This window comes from Brachyistius frenatus, unplaced genomic scaffold (genome assembly GCF_029030835.1).
Source record: "Brachyistius frenatus isolate BFR_SWC_R1_liver_20210118 unplaced genomic scaffold, ASM2903083v1 Contig_146, whole genome shotgun sequence".
NCBI classification, from domain to species: Eukaryota; Metazoa; Chordata; class Actinopteri; family Embiotocidae; genus Brachyistius; species Brachyistius frenatus.
The window spans coordinates 428,041-450,532 of NW_027210745.1; the positions used below are offsets into that span (position 1 = coordinate 428,041).

Sequence of the window (22,492 nt, forward strand, 5' to 3'; positions counted from 1 at the left end):
GCTGTCGCTCCTCTCTCACGCCCAGTAGGAGGGGGCCATATTTGACAGCCGGGGTCACGTGGTACAAACGTAAAAAAAAAAAAAAAAAATAATTATTATTTTATTATTATTGTTTTTCGGTTATATAAAAAGAGCACATACTAAAGATTTAACGTGCTTTTAATTTAGCTGATATTACACCGTTATTATTTGCAATACAGCTAACGTTATGCGAGTTCATAAAATGCAAATCCCGTGTTTTACAAGAAAAAAAAATATACAGATTTTCAGGGGTAGAGGAAAAAAAAAGGCAGATTATTATTATTATTTTTTTTTTTTGTATTTTGCTTAAAAAAAACAAAAAAAAAAACATGCTGGCTGAATTTAAGGAAGGACATCGACTGAAATCATTAATGGCAGTCGAGGGCACCGGCTAACTAACATTTGAACCCACGAAGAAGAAGGTGATGACGACAGCAATGACGAAAATGTACAACAACCAATCACACGGCAGGAGCGAAGATGGCGGACTCGGAGATGAGCGTCAGGTAGACACATAGCAACAAACTTTTATCTAACATTTACCGTTGCTAAAAGAGATTTAAAAGTTTGTTACCGACGAGTAGGCATTTTCACGCAACGTCTCCGTTTATTAAGGCAGGTTAGCGGCGACATTACACTATTGCCAGTCGGTTTTTCTGAGCTGTTAGCGCCACGCTAGCGTAGCTTAGCAAGTGCTAGCAGCTAAACATTTGAATGGCTGTTGATTAGCGCGGTGTGTCCGCCGCATGTCAACAACAGCAGGACCGCCGCCGCCGGTGGTTTCTTTCGGGAGGGTCAAAGCCAAAGTGAAATAACTCTGCGGATTTGATTCAAGTCACTTACGTGTGCGGATAAAAGTGCTTCTCGATTTACCTGCAATAAGCGTTGAGACTCGTCTCCGGTTGGTTGGTTGGTTTGAACAAAGTCAGCTCAAATTATTTGAATGAAAAATATCACCAATGAGTGTTTGTGACCGTCATTTAATATTTATGTGCAAGAAAAATACATATATGTGGTTGTATAGTGCTTAGCAACACAATAGACAGTCATATTCAGGGATTTTTTAACACGTGTTAAGTGCAGTGACGTAATTATACCTGTGTTAACCCATTTCAGAGGAAAAACCCTGAGCTGTGACCATGGGAAAAAAAAAAAATGTTATATGTAATTTCATGTCACACTATTAAAATATAGTGGGATACAGCTGAGAAACTGTTTGTAGTTGTTTATCGGATTATAAAAGAATAGTTAACGCGGATTATATCGCGTAGACACCTCATATCTGCTTATTAGAACAAATTGTGATTCCACAATAGATGAATTGCTACCGTCTGATGTGTACTGCTGCGTATTAACGCAGTTATCGCTTTGCTAAGCTGTACCTCTTCTTCTTTTAGGAGTTGTCGAGAATTATGGACCATACTGCTGGGGAGGTCGGCATTGAGAGAGCCGGTATGTCTTCTTGCATGTCGTTGTGTGCTGTCGACGGAGGTGTATGATGGATTTAAATCACAGAACTCTAGTAGTTATTTTCTAAAACCTCAGATCCACCGTAATTACAAATGAGAAAGTGGTTGGAGCCCCAGTGACAGTGTGTTTTTTATCTTTTCTTTTTTTTTTATTTTTTTTTTATTAATGTCTGATGGCCACAGGCTCAGATAGAGGCAGAACTTGACAAACACTGGGACAGACTGCATCAAGGACTCCGTTACTACAAACCACCCAGGTAAAGTTCCACTTATTTTCACATTGAATACACTGTTGTTTACAAACAAACAGGTAATTGTCAGCATCACCTTTTATAGCTCATCGTCTGCTGGGAAAGTGAAGGAAAACAAAGATGTTGCACAACCACTGAAGGACTTTGGTCTGAGGATCAGTAAAATATTGGTAAGTGTCAAAAATGTATTACCTGTTTTCATTTGGTGGTGAATGTCAGGATGATTTTATAATGATTTCATGTTTTGATAATGTTACAGAGTCTTGATGAGCAGCAGAGTGTGCAGCTTTTACAGTGCTACCTACAGGAGGACTACAGAGGAACCCGTGAATCATTAAAGGTCACTGTTCCCACTTATATGTTTGCAGTTGTGGTGGAGTTTGTCTGAAATCTTCGACCGCATTTTAAACATCATGTGTACGGGTTTTAGTGTTATGATGCGATTTATTAAGTTTCCTGTTTCTTATGAGGAACAAATTGCAAAGATATTATTATGAAAGATTGACTAAAGGCATCCTCGATACAGGTCGTTCTCAAGGATGAGCGGCAAAGCCAGGCATTACTGCTGAAGGTCAGTACAGACATCTGCCTCCATTTATTTTTATCGATTCAGCATGATCGCTATAACTCTCATATGGAATTGAGTAAATACGTCTGCCTATATATCTGCTTTCACAGATAGCTGACTATTACTATGAGGAGCGCATGTGCCTGCTCAGATGTGTTCTCCTCCTGCTGACGTACTTTCAGGACGAGCGACATCCCTACAGGGTGAGAGGCATCGGCTTTTCTTTTACATCAGATATCTGAAGAACACAGCTTCGATATCAATTTTGCTGAAAATGATTTGATTTGTCGTTGTTTCTGTAAAGTAACCCCGAGGGTGTGTGTTTTTACTTTTTTTTTGTCCAGGCTGAGTACAGTCACTGTGTCAATAAGCTGGAGAAGGACCTGGTGAGCAACTACCAGTCACAGTTTGAGAATCTCTTCAAGGCAGAAGCACCGACATGGGAAACTCATGGAAACCTCATGGTTGGTTCTTTTTTGGTTAAAATACTGTATGTTGTGACCAAGCTCAAATATTACATTATTTCTGTTTGACTTAAAGGTTATAACTGCCAGTTAATTTTGCCCATCAAAGGATGTAAATAGTTTTTGTCTTTTTTGTCTCCCAGACGGAGAGGCAGGTGTCTCGATGGTTCCTGCAGTGTCTGAGAGAACAGTCGCTGCTGCTGGAGATCATCTTTCTCTACTACGCGTACTTTGAAATGAGCCCATCTGATCTGCTGAGCTTCACTAAAATGTTTAAAGAACAAGGCTTTGGTTTGCGGCAGACCAACAGACACCTCGTAGACAAGAGCATGGATGCTCTAGTCGACCGGATCGGGTCAGTGCTTCTCGGAGACTTTGTGTTCATGACATTTTAATTTCCTTGTTTGGTCTTTTAATGTCTTGTCTGGTTTTCTGGCCTGCAGGTACTTGAGCTCTCTCATCCTGGTTGAAGGAATGGACATAGACTTCCTGCACAAGTGTGCTCTGGAGGATTGTACAGAACAGCACCAGTTCTCTGGTGCTCCTGACGTCATAAAGGTTTGCAGCAGACTTAAACAATATTCATATTCATTCATACAATCTGTGCAGTGAGAAAAGAAAACAGTTAAATAAATTACGCAAAAATCTGTGCATCGCTGCTGAATTGAGTAAAACAACAACAGGAACTCCACAATTACCTCGTCTGGCATTTACTCACACAAATTGGACAACATTAAGAAAATTTGTTAAAGCTCTCATGATAAATCTTGAGACATCTGAGCCTGTGTATTTTTACTGTCTCTTCCAGGAGATGGATCAGCTGCTGCTGACTTTAGGTGACATCCCTCATCACGGGCCGGTGCTGTTGGCCTGGGTCCTGCTGAGACACACACTGAGACCAGACGAGTCCAACCCGGTTATCAGGAGGATAGGCAACACCGCCCTGCAGCTGGGGGTGTTCAAGTACTTCTCCACCATGCTGAAAGGCCTCGGAGTCTCAGGCAACAACGTAAGATGACATTAATTGCACACTTGGGTCAGATAAAGTAAAAAAAAAAAAAAAAAAAAGCAATAGGAAGCAAAGGTGCCAAAACATCACTTTCAGTCTAAGGAAAACAAGACAGTTTTACAGGTTACTTAAAACTATTTCATAGTTTTGGACTACCATTCGTTTGCTGCCTCCATTACCTAAAATATGCTGAAACTACATCCATCTGCTGCTGCACACCTCTGAATAGACCATCAAGTGAAGGAAGTCACATGTTCCTTTCATCTCATCTCAAACCTTCTGGCATGAGGAGAACATATCTAAAAAAAGTTGTCAGCTTTGCTTATTATTATGTTGAGTTTTAAGCATTTCCTGGTCAGAACACTGAAGCTGCTGAAATTATTTGGGTTTGAAAAGACCACTTTTCACCACCTATATTCACATATTCAACCAACATCTGCTCTTAGATTAATGTTGTTGTTTTACTGCATTACATTTTATGTCTTTTTTTTTTTTTTTCCCCAGTGTACAGCAAGCACAGCAAAAATGTGCATCTACGGCCTCCTCTCATTTGTGATCACGTCTTTTGAAGAAGAAAGCCTCCAGGTAAGCATCTTGATTTTTTTTTTTTTTTTTTTTTTTACATGTTTATATCCTCTCATTCATATTTTTGTTACCCGTGTTGGGAACTTGCCTTCTTGTGACGTACGTCACAGACTGACGGTGTGGCGACGCAGTGCTCCCACCTGATCGATGCTGCCTGCGAGGTCCTCTCTGCTCCCAGCCTGGCTGAAGTCTTCTGGGAAATGGTACAAAAAAAAAGAGAGAATCTGAATTTAAATAAAACAACAAATTAGAACTGTCTGTAATATTTGTTTTGTCACATGTTTTATCCAGAAGCCGAACATGGGGCTGGGAATGATCCTGGACAGTGCAGCCGGCATGTTCCCTCATAAGATCGGACCTCTGCTGCAGCTTCTGACTGCACTGCTGTCAAACAAGTCCACCGTTAAGAAGGTAGCACACACACACACACACACACACACACACACACACACACACACACACACACACACACACACACACACACACACACACACACACACACACACACTTTATGTAAATGGTGTAACAACATATTTTCCCTTCTGTGTGACAGGTGTACAACTTTTTGGATAAGATGTCTTTCTACACACAAGTTTACAAACACAAACCCAATGACATCGTCTCCAAGGATGACGAGACACTGTGGAGGAGGCAAACACCCAAACTCCTCTACCCTCTCGGTTAGATTTGTGTTGTTACTGTGAGATCTGAATACAAAAAGAAACTTTTAACAACATATTTTCTTTATGTATGAATATAGAAGATTGAAAGTTTTTTTTTTTTTTTCAACACGTTTCTTTTGTGTGATCTCTCTTCCTTCTCAACCGTCAGGCACCGGGCAGACGAACCTGTGGATGCCGCAGGGAGTTCTGGGCCAGGTGATGATCGGAGGTGAACAGGGCTACGTGGTGCGCTGGGATTACTCCTTCAGCTCCTGGACTCTCTTCACCTGTGAGGTGGAGATGCTGCTCCACGTCGTCTCAACCGCAGGTAAACCTGTGTTTTTTATTTTTATTTTTATTTTGTTGGCTCAACAGTTCATGTGAATAAAAAAAACAAAGCCAACAATCTGCATTTTAGCAATTTCACAAATAGAGTCAGGTCAAAGTTAAAGGGTTGAACATTTGTCTCGAACAGCTGGGCGCTGTAGGTTTTAGTTAAACATTAGTCGAGCTGTGGCACATTGTGCATTTGTTGAGGACTATTTTCAGCTGTGGGTTTTGTGTGCCTGTGAGTATTTATGGCAGCTGGAAGGTGTCGATGTGTCACCAACTCAAAATACAAACAGTTACTGTACTGTACTTGGCTGACAAGAAAGAAAAATATATAATATAACCAGACTGATCCTTTAATTCTCACACTTAAAGTACGGTGCTTTAGTATCTGATAAAAATCCTGCCCAGTGATCATCACAAGTTCTTTTGAGGAATGTCACCTTTTTCTCAGTCTGACAAACAGCCAAAGACACGAAGAAATATAAATTTTACTTTGGTAAAAAACTAGTGAATATTGTCCGAGCAAAAATTAGAAAGTCTTGGTAGATATGTTGTCTGACTTTTTTTTTTTTTTTCTTCATTGACTATATTTCAGATAAAGAATTATTGTGTAATTTAAAAATTGTTCTATTTGTTTTTTATTTTTTTTTATTAATAGTTTTTATAAGTATATTATAATTATTACACCCCCAGGGGAAGTTCACTGTTTCAGTGCGCTGGTGTCATTTTGGAAAGTAAAGTTGATCATTTAACTGTAAAATATCCAGCCTGCATTAAATATCTCCACTCAAGTGTTTGATGACTAGATTTCAGCTAATTTTACTTCCTGATATCTGTGTCGGCCTCAAAATCCAGTATCGGTCGGGCTCTTGTCATCGTAATTTTGTCAGCTGATTGTTGACGAATGTCTCTGCTCATGTGTCTTGTCTTGTTCAGATGTAATAGCTCACTGTGCACGCGTGAAGCCCCTCCTGGATCTGGTCCATAAGATCATAAGCACCGACTGGACCGTGTCAGATTGTCTGCTGCCGCTCACTTCACGCATTTACATGCTACTGCAGAGGTAAGTTAACGTTACTCGTCAAGCTGCAGTAGTTATTTTGCACTTCCTATTTAAAACAGTCTGGATTTGTCGCGTCCGTCAGGTTGACGTCGGTCATCAACCCCCCGGTGGACGTGATCGCCTCCTGCGTGAACTGCCTCTCTGTCCTGGCTGCCAGGATGCCAGCGAAGGTGGGTGGCTGCTTCCACTGGGAACAGGAAGTCGAGTTAGATGTTCTTGAATCTTCCTCACACACTTCTCACCCTATTTTGTTCTTCTTCTTTTCCCCCCTTCAGGTGTGGGCCAGTCTGCACCACACTGGTTTCCTCCCCTTCGCCTCCAACCCTTTGACCAGCATGTCTCAGTGTGTCAGGTGAACCAAAAAGTCCAAACTGTGCCGCCTCATATTTAATTTGCCTGGCAAACGAAATACTATTTTTTAGGGGAATTAAAAAGCTCTGAACAAATTTTGCTTTCTTTTTTATCTAGTGCTGAGGGGATGAAAGCAGGTAACTATGGCAACCTGCTGGTCCAGATTGAGCAGCCCAGGGGGGAGTATGCCGTGACCATCGCTTTCCTTCGTCTTGTTACAACTCTGGTCAAGGTAACAGCCGTTAATAGAAGAGATGTGATGTTTTGTTTTCATGTCCTGCTGCTGTAATGTGCATCATGTGTATCTATAATGATTTCAGGGTCAGCTGGGCAGCACTCAGAACAAAGGTCTGATCCCCTGTGTGCTGCTCGTTCTAAAGGAGATGCTACCCACGTACCACAAGTGGCGTTACAACACCTATGGAGTCAGAGAGAGGATCGGTCAGGCCACCCTTCTTCTTTTTTTTTTTTTTTTGTCTTTGCTGGTAAAAAAAATGAAAGTTAAAACTGAGTTAAAATGTGATTCTCTGTTTTGCTGCAGGTTGTCTTATTTTGGAGCTGATCCATGCTATTCTCAATCTGAGCCCAGAGGGAGAGGACCAGGGCAGGTGAGAAGTCCTAAGAGTTCAAACTCTCCTTTTTGATAAAGCTTAAAGTTAGAGCATGTTCAGGTGACCCTTAACAATCTCTTAGTTATGCTGTTGTAGGCCCGTGTTGCTGGGTGACCTCCCATGATGCATTGAGCACTTCTCCATTCTCTCTTTTGCTCTCCAATCATTTGTACTGTATGCCACTACTGCATGCTCTTTAATGTGGGGGTTTATTATTTAATTTGCTTGTATTCTTTGTAATTGTTAATAATATTGGGACAATGTTGCATGGATATTTTAAACTTTTCATAAAAATTCAATTGAATTAAATATCCAGGTTCCAAAAACTGGCTGGTATGTACAATGATTAAGACTATAACTTCAAAGTCCGCTCATTGTCCAGTTAATCAAAATTTTGAAATATTGTGTGAAATATAGTGTTAAAAATACATTGTTGAGATTAAATAATAAGTCCATTAATCAATTAGTTGATCGAAAATGAATGTGCATCAAACCTGACAATTTTTCCCCCAACATTTAAAAAAAATATTTACCCAAGGGAATTATTTACTAGTTCCAGTTTCTCAAATGTGAGGAATTGCTTTTTCGCTGTTGTTCATGCTAAAGAAGACGCGTCAACTTTCTCCACAATTATTGATCTTTTATTGACCACACAATCAAGAAAAGGAGCGTTAATTAATTAATAAAAGTTGCAGCTGACAGACATTTGGTTGTTTTACTTAAAAAGTTGTTTATTTACTCCTTTTTTTTTTTTTTTTCTCGCAGCACTCCCACCCTGCAGTCTCTGTGCATCTACAGCCTGGCAAACACTGAGGCTGGACAGGCTGTCGTCAATATCATGGGAGTTGGAGTGGACACCATAGACATGGTGCTGGCTGCGCAGCCCAGCAGGTGAACAGTCGCACGTGTTCATGATAGTTTTCCTCGTAATTAGTTGTGAAACCTTCCACGTTTTGGACTTAATTCTGTCACCATGTCCGGCATATAATTGTATTTTCTCGTATTTTCCTCCTGATGCGGTCCAGCTGTGGCGCCGAGGGTCCCGGTCAGATCCTGATCCAGACGGTCAAACTGGCCTTTTCCGTCACGAACAACGTGATCCGTCTGAAGCCGCCGTCCGACGCCGTGTCCCCTCTGGAGCAGGCGCTGACGCAGCACAGTGGCCACGGCAACAATCTCATCGTTGTCCTGGCCAAATATATTTACCACAAACACGATCCGGCGCTGCCTCGCCTCGCCATCCAGCTGCTCAAAAGGCTCGCCACGGTGAGACTTCCATCATCCATCTGCAGCGTACGACTTTGAACTTTCTGTGTCTGATACGGCGCTAAACGCGTCGAACTCTCTCCGTCTCCAGGTGGCTCCCATGTCGGTCTACGCTTGCCTCGGCAGCGACGCGGCAGCCATCCGGGACGCGTTCCTCACGCGGCTGCAGAGCAAGACCGAAGACATGAGGATCAAGGTCATGATCCTGGAGTTCCTCACCGTTGCTGTGGAAACGCAGCCCGGCCTCATCGAGCTCTTCCTCAACCTGGAAGTCAAAGATGGGAGCGAGGGGTCAAAGGTACAAAACACAAGGGCTGTGTTTGTTTTCTCTTTGAGCGGCGCTGCGTCCATATTCATGACATCTGTGTTGTTATTTGAACTCGCAGGAGTTTCTGCTGGGTGAGTGGAGCTGTCTTCACGTGGTGTTGGACCTGATAGACTCTAAACAGCAGGGGAAATACTGGTGTCCCCCGCTGCTGCACCGAGCCGCCCTGGCCTTCCTCCTCGCCCTCTGGCAGGATCGCAGGGATAGTGCCATCTCCGTGTTACGCACCAAGTAAGCACAACTGTCACTCTGACCCGGGAGAACATGGGCAGATAAATGCTTTGAAAAACGATATGAAGTATAATGTGTCTGCTAAAATTTTTTTTTTTTTAAATGCTGTTTTATTTACACAGAGCAAAATTTTGGGAGAATTTGACAACACCTCTTTTCGGGACCCTCACCCCCCCTTCAGACACCACGGAGGTAGTTTTGTTTTGCTATATTTAATACGAGTCACTGGATGTCAATGGATGTGTCAACTGAACAACTTCAATCCGTCCTCAGCCGTGTGTTCTGGAGACCTGCGCGTTTGTCATGAAGATCATCGGCCTGGAGATCTACTACGCCGTCAGGTAATTCCAGAATCCTCTTCAAAATAAAAGTCTTCCTTGAGTTATTGCTTTCATTGACAGGTGACAGCTGACATCTCGGCGAAGTCACGTGTGGAGTTTTGTTTGCGTTGCTGCAGCGGTTCCTTGGAGCAGTCTCTGAAGGACGGCCTTCAGAAGTTCTCCAACGCACGGCGCTACGAGTACTGGTCCCAGTATGTGAAGTCACTGGTGTGCCATGTGGCCGAGATGGAGGAGGAGGGCATCTGCTACTTCCCCGAGACCCAGATGTTGATCTCTGCCTGGCGGATGCTGCTGATTCTGTCCACGAGCCACGTATGTTACAATAAACATGTTGTCGATGTTGCCTGCTTTAAAGGCGGAGGGAAATATGCTTCTTTGCTTCCTTGCTGGACACCAGATGAGTGAAAAGCACCCTCATATCTGGACAATTAATATGCAGCCAGAAGCTGATTGGCTTATTAGCTCAGCATAAAGACCTGAAACAGGAAAAAAACAACCTGCCTAGCTCTGCTCAAAAACACAAAATCCACCTGTCAGCACCTCTAAAGTTCACTTAACTATTACAATATATAGAAAGAAAAGTATAAAGAAAGAACTCGTGGTTTTGTGGAGGTTGTGTGCGGCCTGATCTATCGGCCGGGATCAGTCACTTCCTGTTCATGTTTTTGTACAAATTAAAACAAAACGTGATGTGATTTATTGAGGTTAAGAGGTTCGAGTAGGAAGATTTCGCTGTTTTCCGAGTGGGCCAAGTTTTCAGTCTTTATGCTGAGCTGAGCTGAGCTAAGCTAACAGGCCTCATATCCAACTGCCAGATGTGAGAGTGGTATAAATCTTTAAAAAAAAAAAAAACTCTTGGCAAGAAACAAATAAGTGCATTTTCCTAAATATCAAACATTTCCTTTATTTGGCTCCTCGAAATTCATTAATAATTGTTTGATGAAACTCATCTGCAGATGAACCACAGAAATGATTTATTATTTTTGAATGTTTCCAGTCGGATGTGATGCAGCTAACAGAAGACTCGACCAAGCTGAAGCTTTTCATGGACGTCCTGGACGGGACGAAAGCTGCTGTAAGTCATCGTGGTGTAAAATAAAGTTCTGGGCTTTTAGGACTTTCGTCCCCTTTTATCGCTCGTTTCACCTCCCGTCTGTCTCTTCCAGCTGACCACGCCCATGTCTGTGCCTTGTCTTCGTCTCGGATCCATGATGGCCACTCTACTCCTCATCCTCCTCAAACAGTGGAAAAGGTGCGAGCTCACGGATTTGACCGAAGGGAAACGAACCGTCCCGAAATCGTGTAAATCTCTTCTCTGAACTGTTCCCGCTCTCCGTCTGTCCCCAGCGTGGTGGCAGCTGCTCCCGACATCCTGTCTCCCCTCTCGCTCATCCTGGAGAGCGTCCTGCAAGCCGACCAGCAGATGATGGAGAGGACCAAAGCCAAAATCTTCTCTGCGCTCATCTCCGTGCTGCAGATTCAGGGACTCAACGGTAAGAAGCGAGAAGGCGTTCCTTCTTTTGTCTTTGTTCGAATCAAACGTCGCGGCGGTCAGTTTTCATTTAAATTTTGTTTTGTATTTATTGCTTTTTCAAACTAGGCGGAGATATTTCCCAGCTGCCCCAGCTGTTGCTGTCTGTGTGCGAGACGGTGAAGGACGAGGTCCTGGCGCTAATCGATAACACTCGTCACATGAGTCAGACGGCAGACACGGTGGAGGACGAGGACAGCATGGAGACGGACTCTCCTCGCGGCCTGCAGAAGGACCAGAGAGACGGGGTGAGCGGGACCAAGATGACGGCCGGAGGATTCGGCTCTTTAAGATGAAGTGTTACGCTTTTAAAGCCGGTTTTGGTTTCAACCGTCTTCATCCAGATATGTCAAACAGTCAGCGTCAACAACCTCAGTTTATTTCCAGCTTTCCACACGTCAAAACGTTTTCGGGTCGTTTGATCTTGAATGAGGCACGGCGAGTTTATTTGTGCAGCACGTTTCAACAGGGCAGCTCAGAGCAACACAACACGAAGACAAAAAGGCATTTGGATAGAAATTAGGAGTTAAATAGGAAAACAAGGACATTCAAGAGTTAAAGTTATGGAAATAATTCAATAAAAGGCAGCTTTTGTTTTTCATTACTTTATCTTTTATTAAGATGTTTAGTTTGAAGTCAGATAAGTTAAACATGGATGTGTGTGTGTGTGTGTGTGTGTGTGTGTGTGTGTGTGTGTGTGTGTGTGTGTGTGTGTGTGTGTGTGTGTGTGTGTGTGTGTGTGTGTGTGTTTTTTTTTTAACATCCACTGCAAAAACTCTGGAAATGAGTGTTCAGTAAATCCAATGTGAATTTAATTCTGGACTCTGGTCCGTCCCTCTGTGTCCTGTATCAGGTGTGTGTTTTAGCCCTCCACTTAGCGAAGGAGCTGTGTCGCACCGATGAGGGCGGGGAGCACTGGGTGTCGGTGATGAGGAAGGTCCCCGTCCTGCCGTCGGTGCTCAGCGCCGTGGAGCTCAGCCTGCGCTCCAAACACAACCTGTACTTCACCGAGGCGTCTCTCCACCTGCTGCTCACACTCGCCCGCACTCCTCAGGTAAACGCGCCTCCCGGTCTAAACCCCATTTTACGTCACATAAGCCGAAGGTGTTGAGGGCGTCTTCGTCGTTCCCCGCAGGGCGCCGCGGCTGTCGCCGGAGCCGGAGTCATCCAGACCATCTGCCTCCCTCTTCTCAGCGTGTACGAGGTGTCGTCGAACGGAGCGTCGCAGGTACAAAGATTCTCTCGATTGATAATCAGATGAAGCTGAAGGTGCTTTAAATAAACCGATAATAACTCGGCGCATATTCACGTCCCGGAGCAGAGTTTCTCCCGCAAGTCCCAGGACTCTGCCTGCTGGCCGGGCGTGTACCGCCTCTGCATGTCTTTAATGGAGAGTCTGCTGAAGACTCTGCGCTACAACTTCATCAACGAAGCCCTGGACTTTGTCGGAGTGCATCAAGAACGCATCCTGCAGGTACGACTGCAGTAGCAGGAAGGCCGTTTTATTGCATTCACAGAAAAATGCTGGTTGTTTTTTTTTTTTTTTTTTTTTCAAAAAATATTTTTTAATTAAACTGAAAGTCACCAGTTTGATTAATTCATTGAAAAAAAAAAAAAAAACGCTCCTCAGAATTTCCTCAATCCAAAACTGACATGTTCAAACAACTTGTTTTGTCTCACCAACAATCCAATCTTATTCAGTTCAAAATCACTGTTACTCAAAACTACAGTTTAATATCGCAAAGAAAACCAGCCATTATTCATAATTAAAAAAAGTGGTTTCATTTTGAATTATTAAACCAGCTGATTGAGGTTCTGTAAATGGTGGAATTGCCTTCCCACTCTATATCCATCACCTGTTAATGTTTTGCTCCCACGTGTCTTTATATCAGTCCAGATTTTTTTTTTTAAATAAATGACCTTGCTTGTGTTTGTGGTGCATTTCATTTAGAAATATTTGAGCTAAAAAGGTGCTCACGAGAATGAAACCTCTGTAAAAAAAAACAACAACTGATCTACAACAATGCAAACACAGTTCCATCAGCTTTGTATTCGTGGTCTGTTGTATCCAGGTCATGCGGGCGCTGCTTTTTTTTTTTTGTGAACACGATTCAAACCTTGCCTGTCTCTCCCGCTCAGTGTCTGAACGCCGTGCGAACGGTCCAGAGCCTGGCCTGTCTGGACGAGGCGGATCACACCGTCGGCTTCCTGCTGCAGCTCTCCAGCTTCTGTAAGGAGTGGCAGTTTCACCTTCCCAAACTGCTCCGGGACGTTCAGGCAAGTCTGAAGGAAATCGCCACGTCCGCAAGAAACCGACACGGGATGCATTTCGTTGTTCAAACATTCAGGTGACTCAGTGTTTTTCTTGGCGGTTCCTCCGTGCAGGTAAATCTGTGCTATCTGTGCCAGACCTGCACGTACCTGCTGCACAGCAAGAAGATGCTGCACCACTACCTGCAGGTCAGAAACCGGGAACGAGAAGCCGAGGAAACAAAGTTTGCAAATGTTTGTGTCGCCAAACGGCTCAGTGTTTGTTCTGGGGATCTCCTCAGGCTAAAAACGGCGAGGCGTTGCCCCCCGGGCCCCTCCCCAGGACCCAGCGGCCCCCCCAGACCCCGACTAAAGAGGCAGCGGGCGGAGGCGGAGGGGAGAGAGAGGAGGCTGAGCAGAAGGCCCTGCTGGCCGTGCAGTGCAGCCTCCTGAAGATCCTCAGCAAGACGCTGGCGACGCTGCAGCACTTCACACCCGACTGCTGCCAGATCCTCCTGGACCAGGTCAGACCGCCCACCTCACAATGTCTCCGCCACACGCCACGTTGACATTCATGCGACGCTGCGGAGGCAGAATGCCATGCTGAGTGTTGCGTCTGCCCGTCTGCCAGTGCATGGACCTGGCCGAGTACCGGACCCTGTTCGCGCTCAGCTTCACGACTCCGGCGTTTGACCCCGACGTGGCTCCTTCGTTCGGGACGCTGCTGGCCACCATCAACGTGGCCCTGAGCATGCTGAGCGAGGTACACGTCGTGACTTTGGATCATTTCAGCTGCAGATGAGGCTGCGGTCCGTGTTCTGATCACTTCGAGCCGTTTCTTTTATAGATGGAGAAGAAGAAGGAGCCGGTTTCCCTGAGCATCGCTTCACTCGCTTCGTCGGAGGAGATCCAAGCACTGAAGTGAGTCGATCGCCCTCCTGATGCTGCTGCTCGAAGTATTATTCAAACAGGACTCGGATCACTTTAAGAAATCAAAATATCTTTCAACAATCTACCTTTCACCATCTTACATCTCCCATGTTTAATCCATACAACGTTTTTTTTTTACCAACAAACAGAGACACAAGCTGTTCTTAGTTTGCTTCCTGCTGCTGGCTGTGGCTTCATTTTCAGTGGACAGATATATATATATATATATATATGTTGAACATTTGCATTAAAGAGACGCCCTTGCTTGTGTCTTCTCTTCTCTGCAGGTCTCTGCTGATGTTCACCATGGAGAACTGTTTCTACGTGCTGATCTCTCAGGCCGTTCGCTGTCTCAAAGATCCCTCCATCCTCCCTCGAGACAAACAGAGGCTCAAACAAGAGCTCAGCTCCGAACTGGTGAGACTCCTCATCACGTCTTTCTCCTCCTGTCTGTGTTGGAAGCGTCGAAGCTTTTAAAGGATGAATGGCATCCATTTTTTGGGGGGGCGTCAAGAGGTCAAAGGTCAAAGTAACTGTGACTTCCAAGTCCACAGCTTTCGCTCAACGGAAAACCCCCAAAAAAAGCAAATAGAGCCGAGCCGGTGCTGGCAGTAGATAAGTGTTTATTTCTGTAAACTTTTGTCTATTTAATATCTATTTAATAGCTGTCTGTCTGTCTGGGTCCAAAACATCTTCATTTAATTAATTCATGACAAACTATTGTTCCATACTGCTGGGATTTATTGAAAAATGTGTCTTCGTTCCTTCTCTGGTTCGTAGAATCATGATACTCGTATTAAATTACATTTTGTGTGGTTACGTTTTAAAAGTCATCTTGGAGAAAGCTTCTTTTTTTTTTTCTTCTTCTTCTTTTCTGCTCATCAATGTAAATCCAAAATGAATCCTGACTCAGTATGACGTCATTAAAACTATTTTGCTTTTGTCCGGTTTCCCCCTGCAGAGCACTCTCCTCTCGAGCCTGTCCCGCCACTTCCGGAGAGGGTCTCCGTCGTCTCCGGCCGGCGGCATCCTCCCCTCCGCTCAGTCCAAACCGCCCACGCCGGGCTCCAAGGCGAGCCACGAAGGACAGGAGCCGTTCATCCAGCTCGTTCAGGCGTTCGTCAGGCTCGTGCAGAGATAGGCAAGGATTTGAAGTAAAAACACACAAATCTCAAACGGGGGCAGTTTTTTTTTTGTTGGTTTTTTTTTTTTCTTCAAACAAAAACTACAAAAACTGTTGTTCCACAAAGCCAACATGTTCATACCGGAGTGTTTGCCTTGTTTTTAAGCACACAGTCATTGTAGTGGTTCAAGTCGGCGTTTATTCTATAAACATTAGGTTATTTTTTAAGTGTTAAATATATCATTTGCCAAAACTATTACAACCGAACTTGACCACAACCAAAGTGTTTACTTCAGAAGGTCGACGAGAAGCTGCCTGATATTTAAAAACAACATGTGAACTATTGAGAGGAGATCTGAGACTGTAGATCTTGGTGCTACTAAACATCAGTCAGTGACTGTGGTCCATGTTTCCGAGGCCTAGTTTTATAGGTCACTTTGACGACACGTAACGACCAGACGCGTTTCAAGTGCTACTTAATAACATCTGACCTTTTAACATATAATCTTTTTTCTGTGAGACTAAATGTAGAAGCTTATCCTGTAAAGCTGTTGGATCTTTTTCTAATTCTCTTCATTTTCACTCAACTTGGAACTTTGCTATTTTCTTATTTGTGCTTCGTCGTGTACACGTTTGAAATTGGCTGCCAAGGTTTGTACTTTAAAAATAAGAAAACATGTATATGCTAATAAAGGGACTTTTGTACCACAGTTTCCAATCCGGTGTGTCGTAGTTCAATCAAGACCGCTGCACGCCAAAATCTTTCGACCATTATTCGTTTATCTTTACCGTATTTGCACATAATTCCTCCGATGCGCAGTAGCTCTAAACCATCCTTTACATCAACTGACAACAAAAATTAAAAACAATTTATCAGTAATAAAATACAACTTGTTCTTAAGAACATCATATAAAAAGAATAAAAGGAAAAATATTTCAATTGCAGGGATTACTATTAACAAAGGCATTCTCTTTTAAAACAAAAACATTTTTGTTTTACAGCTTCAGTACCTAAAATAAATCAAAGTACAGGCAGGGCATGTGCAATTAAAGTACGAAAGGCTTCCATTTTGGGATAAGGTGACAGTTTTACCAGCAGGACAGAAAGGCAGGGCGAAGATCAGGAAGCTGAATCGGCAGATTCAGTAGCTGCAGTTTAAAGAGGCGTCGCTGTTACGATCCTCTGAGGACTCCGAGTTTCTGGCTGCAGTCCGTCTAGAAACGGGGACGTTTATCTGCTGAGGGTCTGTAGTGTCGGCTACTGGCCATTCACTGGAACCTCCTGCAAAAAAAACAAACACAAGAAGACCGTTTACTGTAACAGCAGGCGGCCGCTAACCGTCACTTTACAGCCTCAGACATGCAGGACAAAACCAGGGGACAACAAAAAACGAATCAAATACTGACATTTTACAAACACGTGCATCTGACATCTTGTTTATTAAGGCGAGACACTGCAGGTGAAAAGAGTCAAATAAAATGTTTTAACACATTTACATAACTATGAAACTTGCGTTATGAATAATGTGTTAATTCCCCCCAAAATATGCAGTGATTTCAATGCATTTCCAGAACAGAAATCTGAACGTGGGTTAAAGCCCCGCTCCAAATTCTTGTTTAATTTTGTTGCCATATTGAAGTCATAAGTTTTTACAAAGGGGATTTTTGTTTGTCTGTTTTAATCAATCCATAATTCAGAAAATTATATAAGCCATAATTTTTTATTAAAACCTTTCCCCCATGTTTTTTGCATAAACATGTATTTTGGACTTTTTCTATCCACAAGTCTGACAGAAGACGTGTTATGGAAACGAAAACAAACCACGTTTTTAACCTGCGGTGTCTCGCCCTGAAAGAGTCATTTGACATTTTGATCAATACGCTCACGAAACGTCCTGCTGAGAGTCAGACGTGTTCGATATGAAAACAGCCAGGAGATGTTAGCCTCCTGGAAAAACTGAAAACAGGTCCGCAGCTCAAAACACCACGAAAACCCATTTATATGGTCTCTGTTTTATAACCTAAGCATCAAGCACATTAAATGGACTCCTGATATCGTCCCGAGGTTGCCAGGCAACCCAGCTGAGACTCCCCGTAAAACAACACTGTCATTTTTACAGTGAATTTTAAAGGTGTTTTTTTTTTTGTTGTTGTTTTTTTAACCCTTTAGGCGAGCTGTTGGGAGTCGTTATGCCGAGCTAACCAGCTCCTTGGCTGTTGCTTCATATTTAACAAACACCTGAGAGTGTGGCTCTTGGCAAGAAAACACATTTCCCAAAATGTCATAATGTACCTTTAAAGATGCCTCGGTCAACCCGAAAACGCTCTTCATGCATCACAAATCCACAAACACCGCATGATGAATCACCAGTTCATTCGGCACTGCTCGGAAAATCTCTATTCAGCTCATACCGTGTTCGAAACGGACAAAATCGTTTTCAAAGCCAATTCAAAACACTCATCCGGGAGAATCTCACGTTTAGGTATCGTCTTCATGCAGGAGATTAAAGCAGATCAACAGGCTCTCATGAAACTCACGCATCACTCTGAAATCCTGCAACCCAACCACACTGACCTTCGTCTGGTCCTCCAGACGGGCCTTTCGGGCCAAACAGGGTGCAGTAATTTGTCTACCGTCATTTCATAGAGAGGGAGAAGAAGAGCGATTCACTTGAAGGAGAATTCACCGCGGTAGTTTCAGTTTCACATCCCAGAACTGGGTCATTTGGTTTTTAGGTCAAACTCACCTCTAAATTCCCCCGAGCTTTCTTCAGCACTCCGTGAGTCACGAACACTACAGAGGGGAAAAAAAACAAAACATAACGCTTCAATTAAGTTACATACTTATACTCATAGCAAATCAATTATTATTTAGTCGATAAAATACACGCAAATATTTCATTTACAACTTTATGAAGAAAAACAAAAAGCAGTAAAATCTTCACATTTGAGAAACGAGAACCAAAGACCGTTTTTTCAGGGTTCCCACCGGTCGTGGAATTTCTGGAAAATAGTGGAAGTGTAAAAAGTCTATTCCAGAAATATAAAGTCAGACGACCTAAAACCTTTTTGGGCCCCAAGTCATGGAATGTTATGGAGTTTTGTTTGTTTACGTTTTAGTTGCAATTTATCAAACTCAAAAAGATCAGATAGTATGACTTTTTTTTTTTTTTAATCATATTTCGGAGGACATACGCATGTCGTCCCAAATATCCAGACCTCCGTGGGATGATTTTGATTTCCATTGATCATTCTTAGTGTTATTTTGTTCTCAACACATTTCACTATGTAATGAATAAAGATTTTCAACTGGAATATTTCATTCATTGAGATCTAGGATGTGTTGTTTAAGTGTTCCCTTTATTTTTTTTTAACAGTGTATATGAAGTCTGTGGAGGAGGCACTGGTGCAAATTCAGCTCCAAATGTACACAAACAGTTGCACTGGTGTTTTATTTTGAAAGGGATAAAAGCAGGAATTTTATTGTGATAGGGACTTTGCCCTTGCATAACAACAGTTACCAGGGCGCCCCCTGGTATCCAATCCATCTGTCTGTCAACAGTTACCAAGGGGCGGGGCTTATCTGGGCGTTTCTATCATTGCCTGGCAACAGTTCCAAAGGGGTGGAGCTTATCAAGGTGTTTCTGTCATTCCATAGCAGCAGTTACCAAGGGGCGGGGCTTATCAGTCACTTGTCCATTGTGACATCACATTGCAGAATTACTTCAATGCCACAATCTGCCTACTGATTTACACCAGACACATTCTTTTAGCTCATTCTCCTGTTTCTAGACGCGTTGAACTGATACAGCAGTACGAGAAAACAAAACCAGCTGGTTTACAAAACAAACTCAACATGAAGAAGATTGATTTTCATAAAGAAGCAGCCACAATGCAGACAAAGGGAAACTTAAAATCAGGGGAGACACCACAGGCTGCAATGGATGCTGTTCGCCCAGTGATCGATTCCTTTTTTAACAGGATGACATCTGATCAGTGGCGTCTGATGGAGAACGGTAGACCGGACTTCTTTACAGTAACGTTGTTGGCAGAGCTGCTTTTGGAATTAGTTGTAATTTTATCCAAACAACTCTTAACAGCGCTTAAAAATGAACTGTTTTCACAGGCTGACCGCGAACATATCTTATCTTCTCTGGGCAACACAGTTCCTCAGGCCTTCGCTGAGGCCCTGAACGTCTCAGAGAGGGTCAAGAGTGACAGCTCAAAACAGCTGACTGAGTTTATAGTGAAAGAGATTTCTGCGAGCGTCAACGCTGCCAATGTTTCTGTCGAGGGGCGTACCACTCCCCCTATTAGACTTAAAAAGATGATTAAAAATGCCTGTGACATGGTGAGAAACTTAATGAGACGGAGAAAACATGTGGAGGAAGAGCAGCCAATCAGACCGGAAATTAAGGAGAGCATTTCCAAAGAATCTACGGACAACATGTCATCGGTACACAAATCCATCAAGACCACAGTTGATGAAATTACAGAACCGTTTTGGGATGACCTGTCAGACCCGATCTATGACGAGGTGAGCTCTTACATTTTTTCTAAGAGCCGATCGTTTTCCGATGAGATTGTTCAGATTTGTGAATCAAGTCAGAATTTGGAGGACAAAAATACTGATGCTGGTACTTCGTATGAAAAAGTGGGCAAAAAGATTAATGCGTTTTTTACAAAGCAGTTTGCGAAGGTTTCAATATTTCGGATCGTGGCAAAACTTAAAGCCAAATATCACAGTGACACCAAAGTTGAGAGGAAACAGTCAGTGAAGTCGCTCATAAAAAAAGTTGACTCTCTGCTTAAAACCAAAGGACCAAATGAACTTACAAAAATTTATAACGGCAAAGATTCAGATTTTACAAAACAATGTAGTGAGATCATTTATGACAACGTTTCACTCGGGCTGGTTCCTGAAGCAGGAGCAGCACCTGCAGATCAGATAGAAGAAAACATAAATGCTGACATCGAGGACAAAGTGAAAGTTTTAATGGGAATGTTGAGATGGTTTTTCAACACTCAAACCAAACACAGCTGCAGGGTGGTCGTGGTTTTAAGAGACGCTGACTTCCAGACAAACCTACAGAAGAAAAACAAAAAAAAAAGCCGCCCGCCAAACAAGAAAATGTCCAAGAAAGCTGCGCTGATAGAAGAGTCGATGTGTTACGCCAGAGTAACGGTCGATAAGCTGGTTTCCAGAGTCTACAGGAAAGCAAAGATGTCCACGTGTAATGGACAACCGAAACGCATTAGGGAGTGGCTGTTGTCAATAATATTAGCCGTCGAGAAAGAACGCTTTATTATTCCAACAAAAGTGTTCAAAAACTTAGACAAACGGATTTTCAAAGACCTGTGTAAGAATTGGGGCTGTGTAGAAAACCTTCTGGTTTCACTAGAATTGCAGGAGCAGAGATTAGGAGACCAGATCGTTATCGGTTTTACAAACGTCTTAGCTCCGCCTCCAAAAAAGCTTAACGCCATGCAACGGTTCCTCCGCGCTTCGTTCAAACTCATCTCCAAGCCGTTCTGCCCGGGATTTGACGAAGACTCCGATTAGTTTATTTAAATTTAGTCATGTTTCAGTTTAGTTTAGGAATACAAACATTTACATTTAGATTTGTATTTGTTGTGAAAAAAAATAGATATAGATAAAATATAGATGTTAGGGCCTCCTCAGTAGTCAGCAGCTCAGTCAGAAGATGATGATGGATCCTTCCCGGTCCTGAACCTTTGTGAGTTTGCGTGTGATCTACTCAGGTTGTCGAGGTTTACTCCGGGTGCTTCGGTTTTTCCTCTTAAAAAACAAACTTTTTTCCGATTATATGTAACTTTTAATTTAAATTTCTGTTTATTTCTCTTATTGCTGAAGCCAATTCAGTTTCAGTCAGATCAAACTTCTTGTGCAGAAAATACAAACAGGAGCCTGACCTCTTTGGAAAGCAGGGAAAAGGTTTGTACATTTAGTTGATTATTTCACCACTTCAAATAATAAGTATAAAATGGTAAATGTTAAATGTTCAGAGGGAGAAGACATCAATCCTCAAGTTGTTTAAAATGTTAATATTATTGTGTAGTGTCCCAATTTTTGTATAAACTGTTGTTTTTATCCTTAAAGGTGTGTTTGATCTGAAGATAGAAGATGGCCACCAAACACGAAGACCAGAAACTGAGGAGAGCATTGACAAAGAAAAACACTGTTTTCTGATTATATGTAACAACTATTTCAATAAAATTGTAAGATTTAAATTTCTGTTTATTTCTCTTTTCTGAACCTCATCTGAAGTTTCTCATGTTGCGTCCATTTCTTGCAGTAATAAGAAAAGTACACCACAGAAGTTGGTGTCTGATTCTCACCATCCTAAAATAATGTTGCACTGTTCATTTCATTTCATAGTACCTGACACTTTCCATTCATCCCAAACTGTATTTATTTCTTGTTATTTTATTTGTTTTTTTGTGTATGTAGTGTTTGTGTGTATTTATTCAATGCTCTTATTTTTTTCTAAAATAATTATTTTTATCTATCTTATTTTATGTATACGTATTTGTAAATTCGTTCATATTGTGTGCACCTTTTATGTGTTTCTATGCTGCTGTGACGACTAAATTTCCCCACTGGGATTAATAAAGTCTAAAGTCTAGTGTAAGAAAACTTTACTGGTGCTAAAAAGCACTGCAGTTCATTTCAGTTGTAATTTTAGACTGTGAGTAAAGATGTGGATAACAGCATCAGTTTATATTTCCAGAATAAAATTACATTTCAATATTAAAATCCAATTGATGAGAATAAACCAAACGACATATGACACAAGATGTTAACTCGTGCAATTTTAGGCAACTTCAGGAACGGTTTTGGTAACAAGAAAACTCTCATTCAGAATATAAACACATAAATATAAAGTCTGTGGAGGAGGCACTGGTGCAAATTCAGTTCCAAATGTACACAAACAGTTGCACTAGTGTTTTATTTTGAAAGGGATAAAAGCAGGAATTTTATTGTGATAGGGACTCTGGCCTTGCATAACAACAGTTACCAAGGGGCGGGGCTTATCGGTGCGTTTCTATCATTGCCTGGCAACAGTTCCATAGCATAGCATGTGGT

General features: G+C 42.5%; 2 protein-coding genes and 1 long non-coding RNA gene across 3 annotated transcripts in view; 2 read left to right on the top strand and 1 right to left on the bottom strand.

Annotated features, from left to right (window-relative positions):
- Window positions 1–139: 139 nt before the first annotated feature.
- nup188 (nucleoporin 188) lies at window positions 140–15,469 on the top strand. Its single transcript, XM_069715637.1, has 43 exons — window positions 140–527; window positions 1,419–1,473; window positions 1,674–1,747; window positions 1,827–1,911; window positions 2,001–2,081; window positions 2,268–2,312; window positions 2,420–2,512; window positions 2,654–2,773; window positions 2,917–3,128; window positions 3,217–3,331; window positions 3,582–3,782; window positions 4,287–4,367; window positions 4,478–4,570; window positions 4,659–4,778; window positions 4,921–5,047; window positions 5,199–5,357; window positions 6,299–6,425; window positions 6,508–6,595; window positions 6,701–6,777; window positions 6,894–7,008; window positions 7,097–7,217; window positions 7,318–7,384; window positions 8,153–8,278; window positions 8,413–8,653; window positions 8,745–8,951; window positions 9,040–9,209; window positions 9,332–9,401; window positions 9,483–9,550; window positions 9,667–9,862; window positions 10,548–10,625; window positions 10,717–10,802; window positions 10,898–11,043; window positions 11,151–11,329; window positions 11,935–12,135; window positions 12,217–12,309; window positions 12,403–12,555; window positions 13,221–13,358; window positions 13,467–13,541; window positions 13,634–13,855; window positions 13,963–14,094; window positions 14,179–14,252; window positions 14,549–14,678; window positions 15,223–15,469. The coding sequence occupies exons 1-43, from the start codon at window positions 502–504 to the stop codon at window positions 15,400–15,402; spliced, it is 5,247 nt and encodes a 1,748-aa protein (XP_069571738.1). The 5' UTR covers window positions 140–501; the 3' UTR covers window positions 15,403–15,469.
- A 14-nt stretch (window positions 15,470–15,483) lies between these two features.
- cdk5rap2 (CDK5 regulatory subunit associated protein 2) overlaps window positions 15,484–22,492 on the bottom strand; it is a 39,055-nt gene continuing 32,046 nt past the window's right edge. The window contains exons 50-52 of the mRNA XM_069715653.1: window positions 18,132–18,178; window positions 17,960–18,014; window positions 15,484–16,666 (exon numbers count right to left, since the gene is read on the bottom strand). Of these exons, the coding sequence (XP_069571754.1) occupies window positions 16,527–16,666; window positions 17,960–18,014; window positions 18,132–18,178 (242 nt within the window). The 3' untranslated portion in view covers window positions 15,484–16,526. The remainder of the gene's footprint in view (window positions 16,667–17,959; window positions 18,015–18,131; window positions 18,179–22,492) is intronic.
- LOC138631009 (uncharacterized) lies at window positions 21,121–21,636 on the top strand. The gene is made up of 2 exons (XR_011311680.1): window positions 21,121–21,340; window positions 21,506–21,636. It is a non-coding gene; the product is annotated as an uncharacterized lncRNA (long non-coding RNA).

What these genes read in the sequence shown, in the direction of transcription:
- nup188 (XM_069715637.1), top strand. Translation starts at nt 502, where the DNA reads ATGGCGGACTCGGAGATGAGCGTCAG. An exon ending in CTGGCTGCGCAGCCCAGCAG is followed by an intron (nt 8,279 to 8,412) that starts GTGAACAGTCGC and finishes GATGCGGTCCAG; the next exon opens with CTGTGGCGCCGAGGGTCCCG. An exon ending in TGCTCAAAAGGCTCGCCACG is followed by an intron (nt 8,654 to 8,744) that starts GTGAGACTTCCA and finishes CTCCGTCTCCAG; the next exon opens with GTGGCTCCCATGTCGGTCTA.